At 46.5% G+C, this 21036-nt stretch overlaps 2 protein-coding genes across 31 annotated transcripts in view; one reads left to right on the forward strand and one right to left on the reverse strand.

The window, feature by feature from the left end:
• The window catches only part of LOC133912707 (uncharacterized), a 22829-nt gene continuing 1793 nt past the window's right edge, over positions 1 to 21036 (forward strand). For 2 of the 27 annotated variants that reach the window (XR_009908861.1, XR_009908865.1), the window contains exons 1-6: positions 1 to 235; positions 377 to 783; positions 1111 to 1160; positions 2132 to 2913; positions 3210 to 3264; positions 3582 to 3648. Coding sequence is in view for 7 of the 27 variants with exons in the window: in XM_062355574.1 (XP_062211558.1) it covers positions 355 to 783; positions 2864 to 2913; positions 3582 to 3648; positions 4924 to 5040 (663 nt within the window). In the remaining 20 variants the exon portion in view is untranslated. The other 25 variants (XM_062355573.1, XM_062355577.1, XR_009908863.1 and 22 more) reach the window with 24 other exon arrangements.
• Positions 5601 to 21036, reverse strand: part of LOC133912708 (uncharacterized) — a 27959-nt gene continuing 12523 nt past the window's right edge. Inside the window, exons 4-7 of one of the 4 annotated variants that reach the window (XM_062355582.1) lie at positions 18589 to 18643; positions 12346 to 12457; positions 7030 to 7196; positions 5601 to 6375 (exon numbers count right to left, since the gene is read on the reverse strand). In XM_062355582.1, coding sequence (XP_062211566.1) covers positions 6231 to 6375; positions 7030 to 7196; positions 12346 to 12457; positions 18589 to 18643 — 479 coding nt within the window. In that variant the 3' untranslated portion in view covers positions 5601 to 6230. Of the gene's footprint in view, positions 6376 to 7029; positions 7197 to 9456; positions 10054 to 10115; positions 12458 to 18360; positions 18644 to 21036 lie in introns of those variants that run through there. The other 3 variants (XR_009908875.1, XR_009908873.1, XR_009908874.1) reach the window with 3 other exon arrangements.

Raw genomic sequence — 21036 nt, forward strand, 5'->3', positions numbered from 1 at the left:
AGAAGGCAAGAAAATATCGTCGTTGTGCTCTCCTCCTCCTCTCTCGTTTGCATCGTCCCCTTCCATATCTCCCTCAGTCCCTCTCCCTTACCACACCGCCGCGCCCCTCCCCACCTCGTCGCCTCCCCTCCCAAAGATCCGGCTGGCCGTCCTGCACCGCCGCCTCCTCTCCACGAGATTCGGGTCACGGTAGTGCCTCCTTGCTTCGATCGCGTGCTGCTGCTACTGCTGCTAGGTGAGCCTCCTTGCCTTCACTTTTCGGTTCTTATCCCCATTCCTTCAATTGGTGTCACGTGTGCCTGCGGTAGAGCCTCTTTTTCTTGCCTTTCTTAGTTTTCTTTGGCCTTCTTTGATATGTTCTTTGGACGCAGCGCAGGTACGTGTTGTGCCTTTTGTTTTGGTGGCGGTGAGTGGATCTCTTTCTTATTATTTTTCATATGGATTTTGGGATATGTATTTAGTGCTCCCCACGTTGTCCCCCTCACCTCCTCCTCAATGGTATGGACGGATCGGACGAGGCCGCGGTCACCGGAGAGTAAGCCAGCGGGAGGCCTCCGGCGTCAGCATCTGTCTCTCCTAGTGATGAGACCCTCCGTGGGGTTCTCTGTATCTTCATCGGCGACATCCACTCCTCCGCATCTGCAGGGAGCCACCGCGCCGGATGCTTCAGATGAGTACTGCGAGAGTGCATCGTGCCTACGCGAGGTGCCCAGAAACTCAGTGCGGGGCTTGCTCGTGTGTGCAAGCCAAGGCAGCAGCCTCTGCACCATCCTCGTCATCTTGGTGAGCCCACGATGCTCATTCTCTCTTTTCTTAATTCATCAGTTAGATTAAATATTCATGTCTTGATTTTTTTAATAAACTTCCTTACCTTCAGTATTATGGTTAGAGTAGATGCTTGCCTAGCGACATGCTTGGTGCAGATTTTGGTTCATTATCAGTAGAATAACGGCAATAGTTACATGTTGTAGCACTCTCCCTGGAACCTATTTGTTTTAAGATAAATGCCTAGAGGTGCTAAATATTACTTAGATGCAGCAAACTTTTAGTATTTTCCTAAGTTGGCATATTAAAAATTTCGCTAATAGTTGGCATGTCTCCTTTTGCTAGGATGTTAGCTATGGTGTTTTTCCATCTTTGGAATGTGCTCAAAACATCCAGTAATTTCTTATACTCAATTATTTGCATCATTGTTGGTCTTATTCACCAATTAGATAAAAGATCAAGCATGGTTCCATGTTGAGTATTTTTCTAGCATGTATATTGTTGTCTCTGTCAGCTTTGCTTATCTCCAATTTATATCCTAGGCAATGGAAACACAAATCTGATATGGCATATTTAAGATTATCATATGTGGTTCCTTCCCAGATTAGGTTAGTAAATTGAAATGGATTTGATTTATCATGGGTTTATAGTTTGGTTATGCTCAGTTGAAATCTGGCAAAAAGATGTTGATCGAATTATTTTAATCTTATACTTAACTATTTGCAATAGGATTATAAGATTCCCATCATTTCATCTTTGGACCTTGAGTTCAAATACCAAGTTCTCACCTATGCAGGGTGCTGGCAGAGCTCAAGCATAGTATATGTTAATGGCTAGATCAGCTCTTATAACCCAGGCTTGCCAACTTTTTCCCTTTCTTGTTGTTTTGGTTTCCTCCTGCACATATATAACCCTTGATTTTTAATGAAAAATGCACTATAGGAACTACCTAGCAGTTTTGTGTCAAAAGATTATAAGATTGCCCCCCTTTGGATTGTTGCAGTGTCTTGTCATTGTGCACAAATTCAGTAGCTTTACATAATGAAGTCATTCATTTCTGATAAGAATAGGAGTGTAGGGAATTAGAAAATTTGTGGTCTATATTTATTTGAATTCATCCTGATTTGGGTTGGTCCTTGGTTAAGACAAGACCAGAAAGGCCAATAAAAAAGGCCAGTTAACCGATATGGTGTGAAACCAGATTTTTTTTGTGTGTCATCTTATTGTACCAATATTGTCCTTCATATCATCTTGAGTTCATTTGTGCCATGTTATTGTACCAACATCATCTGGTTGTTAGATATTATTTGGATTTTGAGCTGTAGAAGGAGCTTACAAGGTTTTTTTTTTTTTCACATGGAACCAGAGATATACCCTCAGTAATATGCATTTTGCTTGGGACATCTAAGCTTGCTGCTAGCTAAAACTGGTCAATGATCCTCTTCATGCCTGTGAGGAACTTCTTTGTTCATTCCCGTCGGTTGTTTCATCCACTTTTTGCTTCATAGCATAGTGATGTTTGTACGTTATCAAGGAGGTACAGGGCTTCATGGAGCCCATGTAATCAAGTAACTATCTCGTCTGGCATCTTAGAGGAATTGTTTTTGTTACATGATAATATCTTTTTTATATGTAGACCATGGTCAAGTTTGGTGAATGTTATTTCCTGAAGCCTCATTTGTTTATTCAGGAATGGGCATTTTGCTCATTTTTAGCAATGCTAAAGATAGTATTGAGTTCTCATAATTGTTTCTAAACTATGTGATGTGATGAAGATTGTAGCTACCAGTTTTGTCTGACAATTAAGATTTTTGGCTGTGCCAAGGTTTTTTGCTTTATGTAGAGCCAATGCTTGGTTTGCAACTATTTTTTTTGAAAGAAATGCTAAACTTCCAGAACAAATGTCAAGATCAATATTTGTGTAGAGATGTGTACCTATTTGTTTCTTTGCACAAAGATTTGCTCAGTTTCTGGAGAATGCGCTCATCATAGTTGTTATGGCTGCTGCAGGTATCCTCAATGCATTATGTCTTGACCTCCTCCAGAGTACATGCATCAATTCAATATGGATGGCTTTAATGTCCTTAATGCACGAAAGCAATGTAAGTGTTTCTTTTGTTGGAGGAATTGGTTTGGCTTTGGTGTGAGGTGAGATTTGGTTCTACCATTTTTTTTGTTTCTTTTGGTTAGATTCTTTCATCTGAGATCATGCTGAGTTGTAGCAAGACCCCTTTGTCCTTTTGGCCATATTCGTAGTAAATATGAACTCAATTATTAGTGCAGCGAATAACCATAATTATCTATTGAATGTCGTTTCTTTTACATAAGTGCAATCCATTATTTCTCAATTTTTGCATAGGGCAAGTACATAGCTTAGATTATTGAAAGCAAATAAATTTTATATTGAACAAAATAAATGTGGACTATCACATGATTTTTGACAGATGATTGTGTCCCTCATTTTTGGAGCTTAGGAGTTTGGGAGCAGTACCTATTGTGGTATGTGACTATATAAAAATTTGGTCTATCCTAAACCATAATTCACCGAATCTAGATGGCAGATAAAGTTAATCCATCTGCTATAATATATTATTTGTTCTGGGAGTTAATTTACACCCGCCCATAGTGAGAAGCAATTATTATAGATGTGTTTTTCTTTGTTTATCTGCTATTGAAAACTCATATGTTCGCATTAAAACTATCAAACCCATTGGTTCTCGTGACTAGACATTGTCTTTCTAAAGAGTACAAACTACGTTCTGTTTGGGTTGCTGAATTAAATTTGAAAACAGTTTTTTATTGTGTATTTTGCACAGGAATGCAAGTAATCATTCCTGCACACTATTTTGGGACAACCACCAAAGATCTAATGAGATTACAAAGGTAAGCCGTTACTGCTCATTCTTCTTAGTTGTTTGTCGTACAAGTTAAGGATCATACAGATTAATGGATAATAAACTACTAAATATTAGCCATTAATTTAGTATGTGCTACTTAGCTATCTCCCCGCCAGACTTGTTCAGTCAATTTAGCTTCATGATTCCATTTGAAGGAGAATTGTGGTTCTTGAAGGTGCGTAAATTTGACGCGTTTAAGCATGTGAGCCTAGAAGCCTTGTGTGAGGTATTGTTTGCAACATGTGGATCTTACCATATGTCCTTGAATGTTAAACCACTATTGAGTACGAGGAGTATGGGAGAGACTAACTTCGAAAAAACCATCAATTTTATAGTAGGATGCCTGAAAGATCATGAAATTTATAAATAGATGTGAACTAACCATGTAAATGTCAGATAGCTGTACATTGCAGAAAAGAAGTAAAGTAACAGAAATTACAGATGTCATGTAACCTTAGATGTTTGCCTGCCACCTTATACATTCTTAGTTACCTATACTACCTTTGATTCCCGATTCTTTTTATGTGCCAACACTGTATTTTTCTCAAGTGAGGTAATGAACGTTGTGTTTTTGGGTTCACGTGCACAAGGTTAAAAATTGGGGCCAGTACTTAGATAAGGACACATGTGGGCATGAGAATTCAGAACTGAAAACAACGATCACTCTGTCTAAGGAGGAGATGCACGAGGGTTTTCTCTTTCCAACTATTCTTCCTGTTTCTGTTTTAGCATGAACAAGTTCGATATAAGTTCTCTATCCTCAAATGTATTTTTTATGATTGAGACGTCCTAAGTTTCTAATTATGTGCGCAGACTATTTTTAGTCTTAGAACTCTGCAGATTTGCGACCTATCTGCATGAGGCATTTGTTTTATCATGCTATATATCATATAATTAAGTAGATGCTTGCCAAGGGATAAAAGGTGGCTCCAAGCTGCTGTAATACAGGGAAATTAACTTTGGTCTACATATGCCAATTGTGGTTTCCTAGAGGTAGTTACAGCTTGCTTCATGCTCATATGATGTCTTACATTGTTAAAGTTACTTCTTATAGGTATCTACTCGTTACATATATGTCCATGTTTTAAAATTGTTTGAACGCATTGTGCTCTGTTTACTAGACAGCTGCCCCCAACCTATAGAACCTTCTACATTTCTATCTTATAGATAACCATGAGCTTAGTCTGAGAACAGAGAGCCCAGTTACATTTTAGTATCTCGTTATGGATTCAAGATGTTTTTCTCCTCTCATCTTTGTCAGCTATCTCACCATCAGAGGATCTTATGTTCTATAGGTATGCTTCTTTATCTTTGTTCCTTCGATTCATCATTGCTTCCCTTTTTTATGTTGTTTGGTTTTGTGCAGCGCTTGTTCTAGCTTCCTTGGAGCTTTCATGGAGGGTGTAAAATTTACCACTTTTTTGGTTTAGGTGCCCACTATCATCTTATGGTCAATGTTGGTCGACCACCCCACGAATCAGCCATAAAGCCTTGTACGGTGTGTGTACTGGCATATCTGAACGGCATGTCAAGAATGCTTGCGTGGCTACCTTGTCTTGGTCGTTGATTGCATAAATCACAAGAGTAAAAAAGCTCTTATGCAGTTATACTTGGGAAAATCTGTTCCAAGAGGCAGTTGTTGTTCAAAAGAATTTTGTTACATCCGTTGAACCTCTGCTCGAGAGTTATTTGCTCAGGTTTCTCATGCTTGTGCTAATGAGCTGCATGTTGTGCTTGACCCAGGCTCATTTGAAGGTACGTGAGTTTACATGCGATATCAAGGGATTGGGCTGATGCCAGCGCAGGCTAGCACAGAGAATTTGGGAGCCTCTATTGTTGATACATATTGCAAAATTGTCTAGCCTAAGATCTGTACATAGGTGGTGTTTTTGTGGTAGATGACAAATATCTATATGTAGTGCCTTTGGCTTTTGGTTGTACCGTAGTATCCAATAGCTCTATCAAACCGTCATTCGTTTTATCCCATGTTCTGCTATTCGTGTAATATACATAAAACTCGGATGTACAGACTATTAATTATCTTATTCTTTGTAATGTCATTGTTTCCTCTTAACTTCTCTATATACTCCAGTACATTAATTCACATATTTGCTCCATCCTCAACATACGAAGGTTCATAGCCAATCCACAAGGGTGCCCCATATAGTGTTCCTGCTTTAATCTCACTTCGCATTCAGCAGTTTATTAGCAACATTTCTATTCATATCGCAGACAGAGCTTAGACCCTTCATGGATACCACTCTATGCTCAAGGCCTGGCTTTGTAGCATGTTTTCTCTCACAGAGCTCAAGATCTGGCCTTATTGTATGTTGCCTATCGTGGGCGGCGCGCAAGGCGTGCCGATCTCCACTAGTAACATAATAACGACAACGTAACAGGTAGCATGACAAGTCCTGAGATTTGTGAGCGAGCAGTCCAGTGATACGATGCAATTCATCAGAGCCTTTCACCTGGAATTCTCCCATTTTGCACTCTTCACAACTCGATGACATGTTCGACAACACATTTTGCAGGCCTGTCGACACCTTCTCTTTTGACCAGAGTTTCTCAGACTCTACGTCTTATTTTATATTTTCTGTCGCTTGGTCTTCTCTGTCTTGCACCGCTTCTCGCCGAAAACACAGGCAGCAAATTGATGCAGAAGTAGCTCACCAGTTGCACCTTGCGGCTGCAGGTTTCAGCAACCAGCTCACTGGAAAAATAAAACAAAACAAGAAAGGATGCAAGTAAGAGCACAGTTTGATCTACAACAAACTAAGGGCATTTTCTTGCTCGTCAACTAATATATTTGGAGGATAGAAAAGATGACCCATCAAAAATTTGCACCAGAACATAATACATCCTAACTAGCAATACACTGCAATAAGCATGGTCAGTCTGCCCTCAGACATCAGAAGTTGTCATCATTCTTTACCGTTCTTCAGAACATTCAAATGACAAAAAGTATCACAAGTTCTCGAAGCAATTGGAAGCTTACCTGTGAGTTAAGCAAATGAATGATCGAGAACAAGCTAGACATGCAACTCAAATATTGGCTAACCAATCGAACAACCGGGAACATTACTTCAAGAACCAGTTTATATACAGGTATTAGTCACTCGTGCTACATTTTCAATCTTGGTTGGGTCCTGGTGATAATAACTGTTATTTGAGTAGAGTGAATTTGCCAGAAATATTTGGCGCGATACAACAGATAATATGGCTTGTCAAGGTTTGAGAAAGTGTTCAGAATGGTCTTTTGTGCGCAGAAATGCATACCATCTCACTTCATAGTAGAACTTGCATTTGGGTTCTGTACGGCTGCAATGGCTCAACTGAAGACAAAAATCTTTGCATTTGGGGATACCTGCATGGTGATCCCTCATCCAAGGATGTCTCATCAGTTATCACGAGCAGACTCCAGTTCCGAATCTTCAAGCGGGCGCGGCGACTATGACGGAATAAAGACCACCAGGATGGCGGTGGCAGCACTAAGATCCAGACACCTCTCATAGGCCCGTATATTTGGAAGACCTTCAAAATGGAAAACTTACATCAGAAACATTCTCAAGAACAATTTCTATAGCCTCGTTATCATCCATTAATAGCATGCTCACACTCAATTCTGAATTGGTCATGAATTGGATCTCTTCCCGTACCACAGAAATATATAACCTTTATAAGAGAACCACGATAATTCTTTATTGAATGAAACTTCTCTTAGCTAATCAAATAACATGCTATCAAAAGTACTTATAACTAGTTAACTAATCTAAGGGTTCAGCATCAATAAGTGCTAGGCGACAGCATGAAGAAAACTGAAGGCACTTCGATGCACATCCATGAAATCAAACATCGGCCATAACCAGTGAGGCAACATGAGTAATTTCCCAAGTAACATCAAAGATGATAGATAAGTTACATACAAAATGAATACAGAAATGTGTATCCCCAGGTCTCCTCCCAAATATTTGTTGGCAAAGAGTTCAAGGTCTTCTATCAAACGATTGAAACCTGAGGCAATACCTACTAATAAAAAGGGAACAACAATAAGAAGATTTCATCTGACAAGTGAAATCACTTGAAAATTTCAGTAATCATTAAGGAAAGAAAAAAAAGCAAAATTTATTCTCGATACATATCAATATGGTACATGCAGATATTACATCAAAATATGGTCAACAGATAAACTAATTAGCACCTTCCTAGAAGCTCTACCATCTTATTTAACTGAACATAAAGTTTGTAAAAGAGGTGTATTGTCTGAAATGTATGACACTAACGCAGAATGTGCTGAAGGGGGACCATGGTTCATCCAAGCATCAATGTGTAGAAGCATTCACCCTCTCTAAATAGCACACACGGCACCTCACTTTTCTGCTCCAGGATGAGCTTTGCCTCATATTATTACTCAGAGCCCTTGGGTTGATTGGTAATAACAGAAGCATAATCAATCATCATGAATTGTTAATCACTTAGGATATCTAGATTACCCCTACACAAGAAACTCGGTGAAGCTTAGCAATACACTTGAAACCCACTTAGGGATATCCAGAGAAATGATATGGTAAATTTAAGGATTATCTAGATACGGAATGGTCTAAGATGATGGCTGAGAATCTCACTTAAGCAAAGCTGTATTTTTTGCATGGGTCCAACCTCCCTCTCTCCGCCCTCGCACCCCACCCCGCCAGCGGCCACCATGACCGCTCCTCGATCCCCCTCCCCGGCGTCGACCACTCTAGCCACACCGTCCACCCTAAACCCTCTTGCTGTCCCGTTTAGTCCCGGGTTGGCCAGGCTGTCGCTATCTGGGATAGACTTGCTTGAATGGATGCTTTTCAGCCCCTCGTCTGTCAACTTCAAACTCCGGCGGACTGTCATCGTCTAGGTTGCCATCCTACCGCGTGGCTGCCAAGGGCAACACATCTCCGTAGGTCCAGCGTGGACACCAGTCTCCTTCGGTTGGAATCCTAGACGCCGCTTATCGGGCTGAGCAACTATGTCTTTTGGCCCGCTCGACCCCACCACAGTGTCACTAGCCCCCGCTGTCCGGTGGATAGGCCCCGCTACCCCGCGGATTGGCCCCAGGTCGCTTGGTCGCGGATGCCTACGGGTGGTAGCAGGTCATCAAGAAGAAAAGAGATCGGAATCGCGCTATGCGCCTGCAGCCGCCGCCTTCCAAACCGGTTCTAGTTGATCTGGTCGAGAGATGATTCAATTGCCTTTCTACAGACCACGTTGCAGCTGTTTGCCGGAACCCGTCACATTGCTTGAGGTGCCGGTAGGAGGGCCATCTGGCTCGCCACTACAAGCGACCTCGATCTCCACCCATGGCTCCGTCAAGGCTGCACAACCTTCAGGCCTCACACCTCCCTCGGCCGGGGAGAGGCCCCGCCAGCAGCCTTGTCGCACTCAACATTGTCAGCTTTGTCCCCATTTGCCTCCACGGAGTTGCCGTCGGCGCCCTCTCTCACGCTGTCGATTGCGAGAAATCAACTGCTTCAGTTAATCAGGTGTGCTTCAGCAAGTGCAAGTCAGGGCATGTACATGCATGCACTCATGTGCCAAGAGAGGGGAAAGGCACAACACTCAGAAAAGACGGCAGCGATGGACTGACTACATGCGCTGATTTTTGTTTCAGGCTTCTGCACGCATATAGATGGCGGCAACCGACGCATTGCGAGGCAAAGCGCATGCAGGCGAGCGACGGTGATTACGTGGTTCAAGGCTGCGTACAACCAAGGCAGGCTGACCTGATGTTACTCTAGCCCCTGGGATAGAAATCGTGGTTGGATGTCGTGGTCGTGCACTGTGGATGCTGTGGTCGAGCGATGGAGGGCCGTGGTCGGATACCGTGGTCGAGGGCTAGCTGTGGATGTCGTGGTCGGGCTTTCGAGTGATTGGTCGGGCTGCAGCGCCGGATTTTTTTTTTGGCTGCCGGTAATTGAAGGCCTATAATGATTAGACTAGGGATATGATAGGTAATGAAAAATAGAATATATGTGTTTGGTTGAAAATTAGAGATAGAGATGTGATTTCTATAGTAAAACAAAAGGTTCCCTTCGTTTTTGGGAAGAGGATAGCAAGAGATTAACTCAATAGTTGGCGTGACACGTTTTCATGTCTAACACACTTTTTAGCGATTTCGTGATTTGTTCGGCTTAGCTACAGCCGAATTTGTTTCCCTAGACAATTATTCCAATTGATCTATTTTTTCGCCGCCGCATTAGGCCTATAGGCCGATCGCGCGTAGCGCGCTGCCGTCCGCTCTAGCTGCTGTGCTGTCCGCTTGCGTCCGCATGCTACCGTCCGCCGCTGCCTGCTTGCATCCACGTGTTGCTGCCTCTGCTACCGCGTGCTCTGTCGCTGCTGCACGCTAGCTGCTCACCTTCATCGACTCCGAAGAGCGTGGCGTGGACTGCCGGTTCCTGCTGCACGCTAGCTGCTCACCTTCATCGACTCCGAAGAGCGTGGCGTGGACTGCCGGTTCCTGCTAGCGATCGCCACGTAAGGAAAAATTGCCTGCTTCCTGGGCCCGTGACTGTGACAGGAGGAAGCCAGCCGAAGTACCAAACATCATCAGAGAGCTCTGGCTTGTTCGGTGCTGTGCATTTGGTCAGCTCGGTTCCTGAGGCCCGGCTGCAATCTGACCGAGCGTCAGCAGAAGGGAACTCGGCCGGCGTGCAGTACGCTCAGCTCCTGGACACTGGAAACCTTGTCATGAAGAATTCCAGTGGCATGCTTGTGTGGCGAGCTTTGATTCACCCACACACACTATGCTTCCCACCCAGCGCATCACTGCAACTACAAAGCTGGTCTCCAGAACTGGGTTGCATGCCCCAGGTCACTACATATTTCATTTCACAGATTCATCTATACTGTCGCTTATATATAACGATGCTGAGGTTCATGAAATATATTAGCTAGAGCCTGACATAGGAGAGTATCAGAATAACAGAAATCGGAATAACAGTACAAGGCTTGGGGGTGTAGATGATACCGGCAAATTTTTTTCGAGTGATTTCGCCAACCAGCAAGCACTTGTTACTTCTGATGAAGGTCTTGGGATCAAACAAAGGCTTACTCTGGATCCTGATGGTAATCTCCGACTCTACAACTTGAACAGCTCAGATGGGAGATGGTTGGTTTCCTGGGTTGCAGTGTCTCAGCCTTGCAATATTCATGGTTTGTGCGGTCCAAATGGGATCTGCCACTACTTGCCTGCGCCTGCATGCTCTTGCCCACTGGGCTATGCGATGAGCAACCCTGGCAATTGGAGCGAAGGCTGTAGGCCTGTAGTGGACATCACCTGTGCTGCTGAGCAAGCACAATCTTTCAAGTTCTTGCGACTTTTAGCTGACGAATCTTGAAGTATGCACTAGGGCGATGGAAGTATGCACTAGGGCGATGTTCTATGTAATGAATTGCCTACAGGTGGAAACACTAAGCAGGATGTGAGTTACTGGAATCTAATTCTCGAGTGTTACTTGACATTTTTTTTTAGGGCTCTAGTGTTACTTGATTGCATGGCTGTATATGTGTATGGTTATGTACTGCTATTGATTACATGTGAAAAGAATCAACTTGTACTAAAATTTCTTTGGTTTTCTATTGACTGCTAATGTTCTGCTTGATAAGAAATAGCATACATAGTTATTCACTTTATGCAACTTCCGTTAGAACTTTGGCAGGATGCCACAGTTTCTTAGGCATCCTTAGGCAAGTGCTTGGTTCTAGCCAAAGTTTAGTCGTGCCAAACTTTTTTCTAACTGGATCCCACATGTCATGGACACTAGAATTGTGGCAACATTCCCTTAGTCACGCTTAAGTTGTGGTGGCGTTTTTGTTCGCCACAACTTAGGCAAGATAGGCATGAATGTTTGGCACAACTTGGCAACCTTTGGTTGCAAAACAAACAGGAATATCTAACTCAAACATTAGTAACTAATTTCCTAGGATACGGATTTATTATTTGGTATCTTATATCTGGTAGGTTTTACCCCTGTACTATTTTATATATTGTGCTTCAATATGCGCAACCTTTTTTCTGATGGAGCACAAAACACATCCCTTGATAAATTAAAAAGAATGAAACAGTCACAGGCATTATAAAACAAGTACATTGAAACGGTTCCAGTGCTATTCATTTCACTTTTGTACCAATATAAAAAACGAGAGAGAATTCATGACCCAATGTGATAATACAACAGACATGCTAATAATGGAATATGTACAGCCATATAACATACATATGTGCTAGTAGGCAATAGACACAAGAAACTTCTGAATTCTGATCAAGTGAGATCACAAAAAATTAGTCGGAAAACATATATGTAGTGGAATCATATGGATGGAAACACTTGCCCCTCATCAATTTATTTGCATTATTTCGAGTTCATTTTAGTGAAATGACCTTAATGTAAACCAAGGTTTATGAACAAGAAATGAATGGCCGTATAAAAGAAGTTAACATGAAAAGGAACTTAGGAGGAAGATTGGTAGAATATCCAGACAATTAAAATGAAAACTAGCATACAAATCATAGAGGTCAAACAAAGAACCTTGTGAGCTATGATTGCAAATATACGATTAAAAAGTGAATTATACTGAGCAAATAAGCCATTGGCCATTTCAACACAGAATCTAGTATTCATGCCGGTTGAAGAGTGAAGGGGCGTACCATGCAAGTTGCTAATGGAATGCATCTACTAAATGCTTGCATAGTTGACAGCACTGAAAGTAAGTTTGGACTCCTAATTGTAGAGGAAAGGGAGACATATACAGTCCGATATCTGCAAGAACCAAAAACATGGAAGTGAAAATATGTAGAAGTTTAGTACCAAAACAGCCACGTTGCTGGAAGCAAAAACAGCCATGTTGCTGGAAGCAATATAACAATATTATTGAATTAAAGGGGAAAGTCACACTTACTTTACATGCATCGTTTTTAAGAACTTTGTAGGGTGCACAAGTCATAATCCAAAATTTGCCACTATAGTCCAAAACTGATTTTGGTAAGGTCATGCATGGTGTACAAATTGCCACTATAATCCAAAACTGATTTCGATCTAAGTCACCCAGACAAAGATTTCCAGAATGGCCCTCACCATTTCCACAAGCAGATAGAAGAAGATTTAGTGACCTCCACAGAGAAATAATTTCATCTTTACGAAGTGTGTATTCTTCGGGAACAATGACAGGGCAATGAAACATCATTCAGGCGCACAGGCATGTGATTCAAGCTCAGTTTAAGCGCCAGCATAATTCCACTGTGTGACTTCTCCAAGTCCCATAGCTCATTCTCCAGGACTTCCAACCATCTTTCCTGATTTGCTTTGTAACGCAACATACTTCCTACTTTCCTGGTGTCCTAATTGCCAATGGTAAGCCTTTGCACTTCTCAAAAAATCATTCTACCAATTTTGAACAGATCTTTTTGGAGGATGTTTTCCTAACCTTCAGATGCTATTTGTCTGACCAGCGACTAACCAGCAATCTGAGATGCTCATTCCCGGTGACTGAGGTAAGGTCATATGCAGGCATTGTTTCCACAGTCTTGCCACTTCCTCATGGCAAGCAGTAACTATGATCATACAACACCTGCAGTGAACAATACTGAACACTACGACTGCCAACAGTCTGAGATGCTTATTCCAAATATTGTCCAGTACAAGCTGAACACTCTTTCTATCTGTCACGACCCCAGCTAACAGATGACCGAGGGCGAAGGAAATATCGATGAGAAGGAGCACGCAGAGCTGCTCTCTTGAACCTGGACGGAGCCGTGATGGCAACGTCGTCACAGGCGAAAAGAGTAGAGGAGAATGAACTGAGTCTTTTTCTTTTTCCCTTTTCAATTGCTCACGGATGGCTTACATATATAGCCTCCGACCTAACAATAAAATCTAACTTTCCAACTAACTACTAACCTCTATCTCTTATCTGATCTCAGCAAATCAATCTAAATAATCCAACTCTAACAATCTGCTAACCAACTCTAATAATCCTAACTACTGACGAGACCAGTTCAGCCACAACTTGAAGAATCCTGGGGTGACTCCTGTGGCCGGGAACGGCGACGCCGCGCATACTGCTGGCCCCACATGACATCTCTCCCTCCCTCGGGAAACAGCTCGTCCTCGAGCTAGAACGTAGGATAACACTTCCTGAACTCTTGGACATCCTCTCATGATGCTTCCAGTGAAGGCTGGCCCGCCCATTGCACCAAGACCTGCCACACACTGTGGTAGAGACGAGAACGTAGAACCCGCTCCGACGAAGGGATGACGCTGCCATCTTGTATCAGGGGAAGCTGCGGCGGAGCATCGGGTGGAGAGCCAATGAAGGGCTTCAAGAGACCGACATGGAAGACCGGATGGAGATGTGCGCCCTGGGGCAGCTCTAGTCGATAGGCCACTGTTCCAATCCGCTCAAGGATTTTGTAGGGTCCATAGAACTGAGTGGAAAGCTTGCTTGCTGGTCTATGGGGCAGAGATGTAGCAGCCTGGTGGTGAAGTCGCAGCCATACCCACTGCCCGGCTTCGAACTTCAGAGGTCGATGCTTATCGTCATAGTAGTGCTTATCATGCTGTTGGGCCTGCAACAACCGTTCAGGAACTTCACGGAGGAAGGCGTCATGGTCAGCTATGTCTGGTCGATAGCCTGCACCCTCACCGATCCTGGATCGTAGGAGCGGACTGTGGGAGGATCTCGCCCATAGACCACACGGAAGGGGGTGTCCTGCAATGCCTCAGACTGCCCGTCGGTTTGTGGGTGGAATGCTGTGCTCATGAGGAGACGAACTCTGGAGAGCTTGAAGAGCTCCTACCAGAATCGATTGGTGAAGACTGGATCACGGTCGGAGACGATCGTGGCTGGCAGGCTGTGAAGACGCACAATGTTGGTGAAGAACGCACGGGCCACGGTCTCCGCCGTATAGGGGTGCACGAGGGGCACAAAATGCACGTATTTGGAGAAGCGGTCAACCTCCGTCATGATGACTGATTTGCCATGGACCTTTGGAAGCGCCTCAACGAAGTCCATGGCGATGTCTTCCCAGATATGCTCCAGGGCAAGCAGGGACTATAAGAGTCTAGCCGGATGCATTGTAGGAATCTTGTGTTGCTGGCAGATTGCATAGGCGCGAACGAAGTCCTCCACATCACGCCGCATGTGTCCAGAAGAAATCCCGGCGAACCCGATGCAGTGTCTTCTGGACGCCCTCATGTGCCGAAATGTGAGCCGCTGTGGCGATGGCCTAGGTGAGTGGTGACGAGTTGATGATATACACCTTCTGGTTATGCAAGATGAGCCCGTCAAGGGCCTGCTTGTACCTGTGCTGCTAAGGCCACCCATGTTGGGTCCATGGCCGTCTCCTGGCGAACATCGTTGAAGAGGTCGAAGCTTGGCCTGGAGATGGTCATCATGCTGCCGTGGTCTTCTAAGTCGCGACATGACCATGCATCTGACACAATGTTGAGCTGACCGGGCTTGAACTCCACCTGAAAATCATACCCAAATAACTTACTGACCCAACGGTGTTGAGGGAGCGTGGAGAGATGCTAGTCCAACAGGTATTTCAAGCTGAAGTGGTCGGTCAGGACCCGGAAGGGTTGTCCCCACAAGTACAGTCTCCAATGGCGCACGGCGTATACCAGCCCAATCAGTTCACGCTCATATGCCGCGAGTTTGGCATGACGGGCTGAGATGGCCTTGCTGAAAAAAGCGATAGCTCCTTCGCCTTGATGTAGAACGCCCCCAAAGCCGGTGCCCGATCCGTCGCACTCCACGATGAAGGTTGCCTCAAAGTCTGGCAGCTGGAGAATTGGTGTTGTAGTTAGCGCCGTCTTGAGGCGATCGAAGGCGAGCGTAGCGGCCTCAGACCACATGAATCCCTCCTTAAGCAGGTCGGCGAGGGGCGCGGCGATGGAGCTGAAATCCTTGATGAACTTACGGTAGTAACCCGCAAGCCCCAAGAATCCCCGTAATGCGCGCACCGTCCTCGGGCGTAGCCAATCCAACACTGCCTTGATCTTGGAGTCGTCCATGGCCACGCCGGCCGCTGAGACCACATGCCCAAGATTGGCCACCTTTTCTTCCCCAAAGTGACATTTTGATCGCTTGAGGAAGAGTTGGTGTTCGCGTAAGAGTTGCAGGACTGCACGGACATGGCGAAGATGATCCGCCCACGAGTTGCTGTAAATTAAGATGTCGTTGAAGAGCACAAGTACAAATTAAGATGTCGTTGAAGAGCACCAGTACAAATCGCCTGAGGAAGGGCCGCATGACTGCGTTCATGAGAGCTTGAAAGGTCGCTGGTGCGTTTGTGAGGCCGAACGGCATGATGAGGAACTCAAATAGGCCCTCATGTGTGCAGAACGCCATCTTCGAGATGTCGGCCACATGCATCCGGACTTGGTGGTAGCCCGAGCGCAAGTCCAGCTTGGTGAAGAACCTTGCGCCCTTGAGCTCGTCCAAGAGCTCGTCAACGACCGGGATGGGGAACTTGTCCTTTATCGTCTTCTTGTTCAGTGCGCGGTAGTCGACGCAAAGAAACCACGAGCCGTCATGCTTCTTCACCAAGAGCACCAGAGACGAGTAGGCTGAAGAGCTTGGTCTAGTGAGACCTTGCTGCACCATTGCCGCACACTGGCGCTCCAGCTCGTCCTTTTATATGGGGGGTTACCGATAGGGCCTCACAACCACTAGAGGCACGCCAGGTATAAGATGGATGCGGTGGTCACAGTTCCATGGCGGCGGCAATCCGGTCGGTTCCGTGAAGAGGTCCTAGAACTCATCTAGCAGGGCCTCCATCAAGAGAAGGGTTGAACAGGCGCGTAGGGAATGGTGAGGCCTTCTTCCTTCTAGGCCGGTCCAGGTGACTTGGTTATCGCATTGCCAGAACGTCAGAGTCATCCGGTTGAAATCCCAAAGGATCGGCCCTAGGGTGCGCAACCACTGCACCCCGAGGACCACATCACGTTCGCCCAAGGCGGTGATGAACAGATCGACACGAAAGTCCTCCTCGCCGATGCTTGTGTCGACGCAACAGCATACCCCTGGTGACGGAACACGGTCACCATTGGCAACTGCGGCGCTGAGACCCAGACGCGGCCATGGGGATAGCCCAGCTAGCGCGGCCACCTCCTCCGAGATGAAGTTATGGGTGGAGCCGGAGTCAACGAGAGCATAGAATTGGTGGCCCTCAATCGTCACAGACAGTCGAATGGACTCATTGTGACGGATGCCTGCTAACGCGTGCAGTGAAATCTCCAGCTCGTCGTCGTCTTCCTCATACCTGCCACCGTCCTCAGGAAAATCAAGGACTAGGTGGAATAGCTTCTTGCATTTGTGGTCAGAGGTGAACTTCTCAACGCAATTGTAGCATAGCCCCTTGGTGCGGTGGTTCGCCATCTCTGCTAGCGTGAGGAACTTGAAGCAACGAGGTTTTCTTGTTCCGCCGCTCGAGGCGGACTCACCCGTGGCCATGTCCTTGGACACCGAGGACGCGCGTGTCGTGGAAGTCTGACTCTTTGTAGGCTTGGAGGACGCCTGCACCTGGGCGCGCCGCTCGAACGCGCGGGTGAGGCTCATCGCTTCTTCCAGCATCTGCGGCCGTCGGAGTGAGACGTCTGTTTGCAAGGGGTCCATCAAGCTGGCGACGAAGATTTGTGTCTATTATCGTTCCGTCATGTCCTCGCAGCGGCAGAGCAAGGCCAAGAATTGTTCCTGGTATTCGGCCACCGTGCCGGTCCGCCGCAGCTGGGTCAGCTCGCCAAGATGGTTATCCTCAATGGGCAGCCTGAAGCAACTATTGACGTGAGCAACGAACTCTGGCCACGATGGTGTGCCATGGTCGCATTCCAGCCAGAAGTACCATTGCTAGGCGTTGTCTTCCATGTGGAATGAAGCATACCACACCTTGCATGATCCTAAAGAATTTCTCACAACGATTAAGCCATGGAAGTGGATCGCTTTTACCATCATAGCGGGGAAAATCGAACTTGTGTAGGCGCAGATTTAGTTGGTCGCCCGGCGACTGCTCTTCCCGGGCCAAGGACTTGGCTCTAGCCTCGGCGGCGGTGGTCGTTCCACTCATGGAGGTTCCTTTGGGCGGACTGCTATTCTCCACGCAGAGCTGCTCGCTTGAGCCTGGACGGAGCCGTGATGGCAACGTCGTCCCAGGCGCAAGGAGCAAAGAAGGAGAATGAACTGAGTCTTTTTCTTTTTCCCTTTTCAATTGCTCACGGATGGCTTACATATATAGCCTCCAGCCTAACAATAAAATATAACCTTCCAACTAACCACTAACCTCTATCTCTTATCTGATCTCAGCAAATCAATCTAAATAATCCAACTCTAACAATCTGCTAACCAACTCTAATAATCCTAATTACTGACAAGACCAGTTCAGCCATGACGGGAAGAATCATGGCGCGACTCCTGCGGCTGGGAACGGCGACGCCGCGCGTACTGCTGGCCCTACAAGACACTATCAATATGATTCATGCACCCTAAAGATCGACAGATCCTGTTATATCAGACCACTATATCAAAGAAGTATGGATGCTACCTGTCATGTTATCAACATCCAAACAAACCGATACATAGACCCCAAGAATTTGTTCTCAAAGATACCCCAGAATCATTGGAGGACAGTTGTGCTAGTTTTGTCTTGTCAACTCCCCCCCCCCCCCTTCCGATTAAGGCTGAAACGGACATAGGGCTAGCTTTAGTTCTGCCTCCTGACAAGAACATTTCTACCGTGTTGTGCCTGCCCAGTTCTCTTCCAACAATGCTCGGCTCAATACAGCTGAACTTGTATGCCCCACTCTATGGTTATCAGGATCAACCGGGCGCAGTTTCAAACAAACTGAGGTCATCAAAGTCCTAAATAATCTCATCAAACCTCTCCCTAATTTACCTTGCACCATCAGACAGTTCTTTTCCCCCATTTTTTGAGATGGTCAGACAAAGTCCTGTGGAACAACAGGTATTGCAGCAGCATCAGAGTTGGTGTGACCTTTTAATCCCAAGAAGTTATTATCTATTGCATTCAAAATCACTGATTTGTCTTTACCTCATGACCTGCGTCAAGTCCCTGAGCCGCAGCCTCACGGTTGTCTCCAGCGTCGTGCAGCGGCGCGTTGATCCGGTTCATCGTCGTCTCAAGCTTCTTGAGGTGGTCGTGCAGGGGCCGCCTCGACTAGGCCCGTGGGGATGTCTTGCTGGCCGGCAGCAGCAGGTAGCACCAGGGGGTCCGGCGAACACCACCACCTCGCCCGGGAAGCGCGTACGACCGCCACGACCATGGCATCCACGTAGATTGTCATCCTCGGCCGCAGCTGTTCGCCGGAATCGGGGATCCGAGCACCAGAGACTCTCGTGAGCCACGACGTCGCTTGCATCTTCGGAACCCCTCATCCAATCTCTCGTGAACCAGCACTCCGCCGTCGGAGCTGCTCATCCCGCCGGGAGGCGCTGCCGGTGAGTTCCCTCTCCCCTCCAGCCATGGAAACCTCGCTGGCGGCGGGAGGCGAGGCAGCGAGGGTGCCGCCAGCTGCGGGTTAGCCGGCGGGTGTTGGGAGGGGATGGAGCAGGCGCGGCGGAGGCGGAGAAGCGGGAGCGCGGGAGCCGGCGGTGGGTGGCAGCGGCAGCGAGGATGGCCAGCGGGCGGTGGACGGGGTTGAGGCGGCGGCGCTGCAGGCGGAGGGCTGTGGGGAGGCGTCGGTGGAGCGGGGGCGGTGTTGGTCTGGATGGGGGTGCGTCGGGAGCGGCGAGGGGGGAGCGGCGGCGCCGGGAAGAAGGCGGTCGGGGTGGGCGTTACGAGGGCTAAACCCAAATACGCGGTTTGTACGCGTATAGCTACGAACCGATATACCGCTACGTACTCTCTACGCTACCGTATACGCAAATAAAAGGGAGGAGGCGGGCCCGAGGCGCAGTCACATCAAACTCTCGGGCGGTTGGGGTCGGCGCTTCGGACTGCAGACTTAACGGTTCGCACTCTCTTCCTCTCTTTCTTTGATTTCGATTCCGTCTTCTTCCGTTTGTTTTTCCGTTCGTTTTCTGTTTCCGTTTCCGTCCGTCGAATAGCCTGTTGTTCGTTCCCGTTTGCGTGCGCGTGGTTCGGCAACCATGGCCGCCGCCTGCACGGCCGCCACAGCGGCTGCTCCGCCGCTGCTCCTGACCCCGCGACGACTGAACGCGATCGAGCGGCAGACCTGGGGCAGCAAGAAGCCCGACCGCGCGTCGTCAAGCGAGAGCTGGACGAGAGACAAGCTCCTCGCCCGCGCCTCGTCCAGCATTCCCGGCCGCGCGTCCTTGAGCGAGAACTGGACAAAGGACAAGGTCGAGCGCGCCGGGCGCTCGCCGTCGAGGGAGACCACTCGGATCGGGTGCAAGAGGTCCCCGAGCCGAGCACCCTCCGCTGACCGGAGCGAAAAGAAGGCGAGGCCCAAGGACAATGGCGCGGACTCGGCGGCGTACTACTACGCAGGCCCGGCGTTCATCAAGTCCCCGGACCCGAGCGAGTTGCCGGCTCCTGCGTTCATCAAGTCGCCGGACAACAACTGAAGAGCAATCATGCATGTTAAGATAGCCTAGCTGAATTAGCCTATCGCTCATTGTAATACCCGAAGCTTTGTAACGAAACGAATAAAGGAATAAACGATGGATTAAAGCCTGAGCTGAGCTCATTCCTTTCTGTTAAGGAACTAGCTAGTGTGACCGAACGATCCAATTAAACGCCATAAGCGCGCGAGGTCGCTGTAAGTGCGTAGACCGTCTCCGCCTCGCGCCAAGCCCAGACACCGGAGCACGCGGCGCATCAGAAAGGGGCTTTGGTGTGAGGTGAGATTTGATTCTACCATTTTTTTTTTTGTTTCTTTTGGTTAGATTCTTTCATCTGAGATCATGCTGAGTTGTAGCAAGGCCCCTTTGTCCTTTTGGCCATATTAGTGGTAAATATGAACTCAATTATTAGTGCAGCGAATAACCATAATTATCTATTGAATGTCGTCTCTTTTACATAAGTGCGATCCATTATTTCTCAATTTTTGCATAGGGCAAGTACATAGCTTAGATTATTGAAAGCAAATAAATTTTATATTGAACAAAATAAATGTGGACTATCACATGATTTTTGACAGATGATTGTGTCCCTCATTTTTGGAGCTTAGGAGTTTGGGAGCAGTACCTATTGTGGTATGTGACTATGTAAAAATTTGGTCTATCCTAAACCACAATTCACCGAATCTAGATGGCAGATAAAGTTAATCCATCTGCTATAATATATTATTTGAGTACAAGGAGTATGCTTAAACGCGTCAAATTTATGCACCTTCAAGAACCACAATTCTCCTTCAGATGG

This window comes from Phragmites australis, chromosome 3, assembly GCF_958298935.1.
Source record: "Phragmites australis chromosome 3, lpPhrAust1.1, whole genome shotgun sequence".
Taxonomy (NCBI): domain Eukaryota; kingdom Viridiplantae; phylum Streptophyta; class Magnoliopsida; order Poales; family Poaceae; genus Phragmites; species Phragmites australis.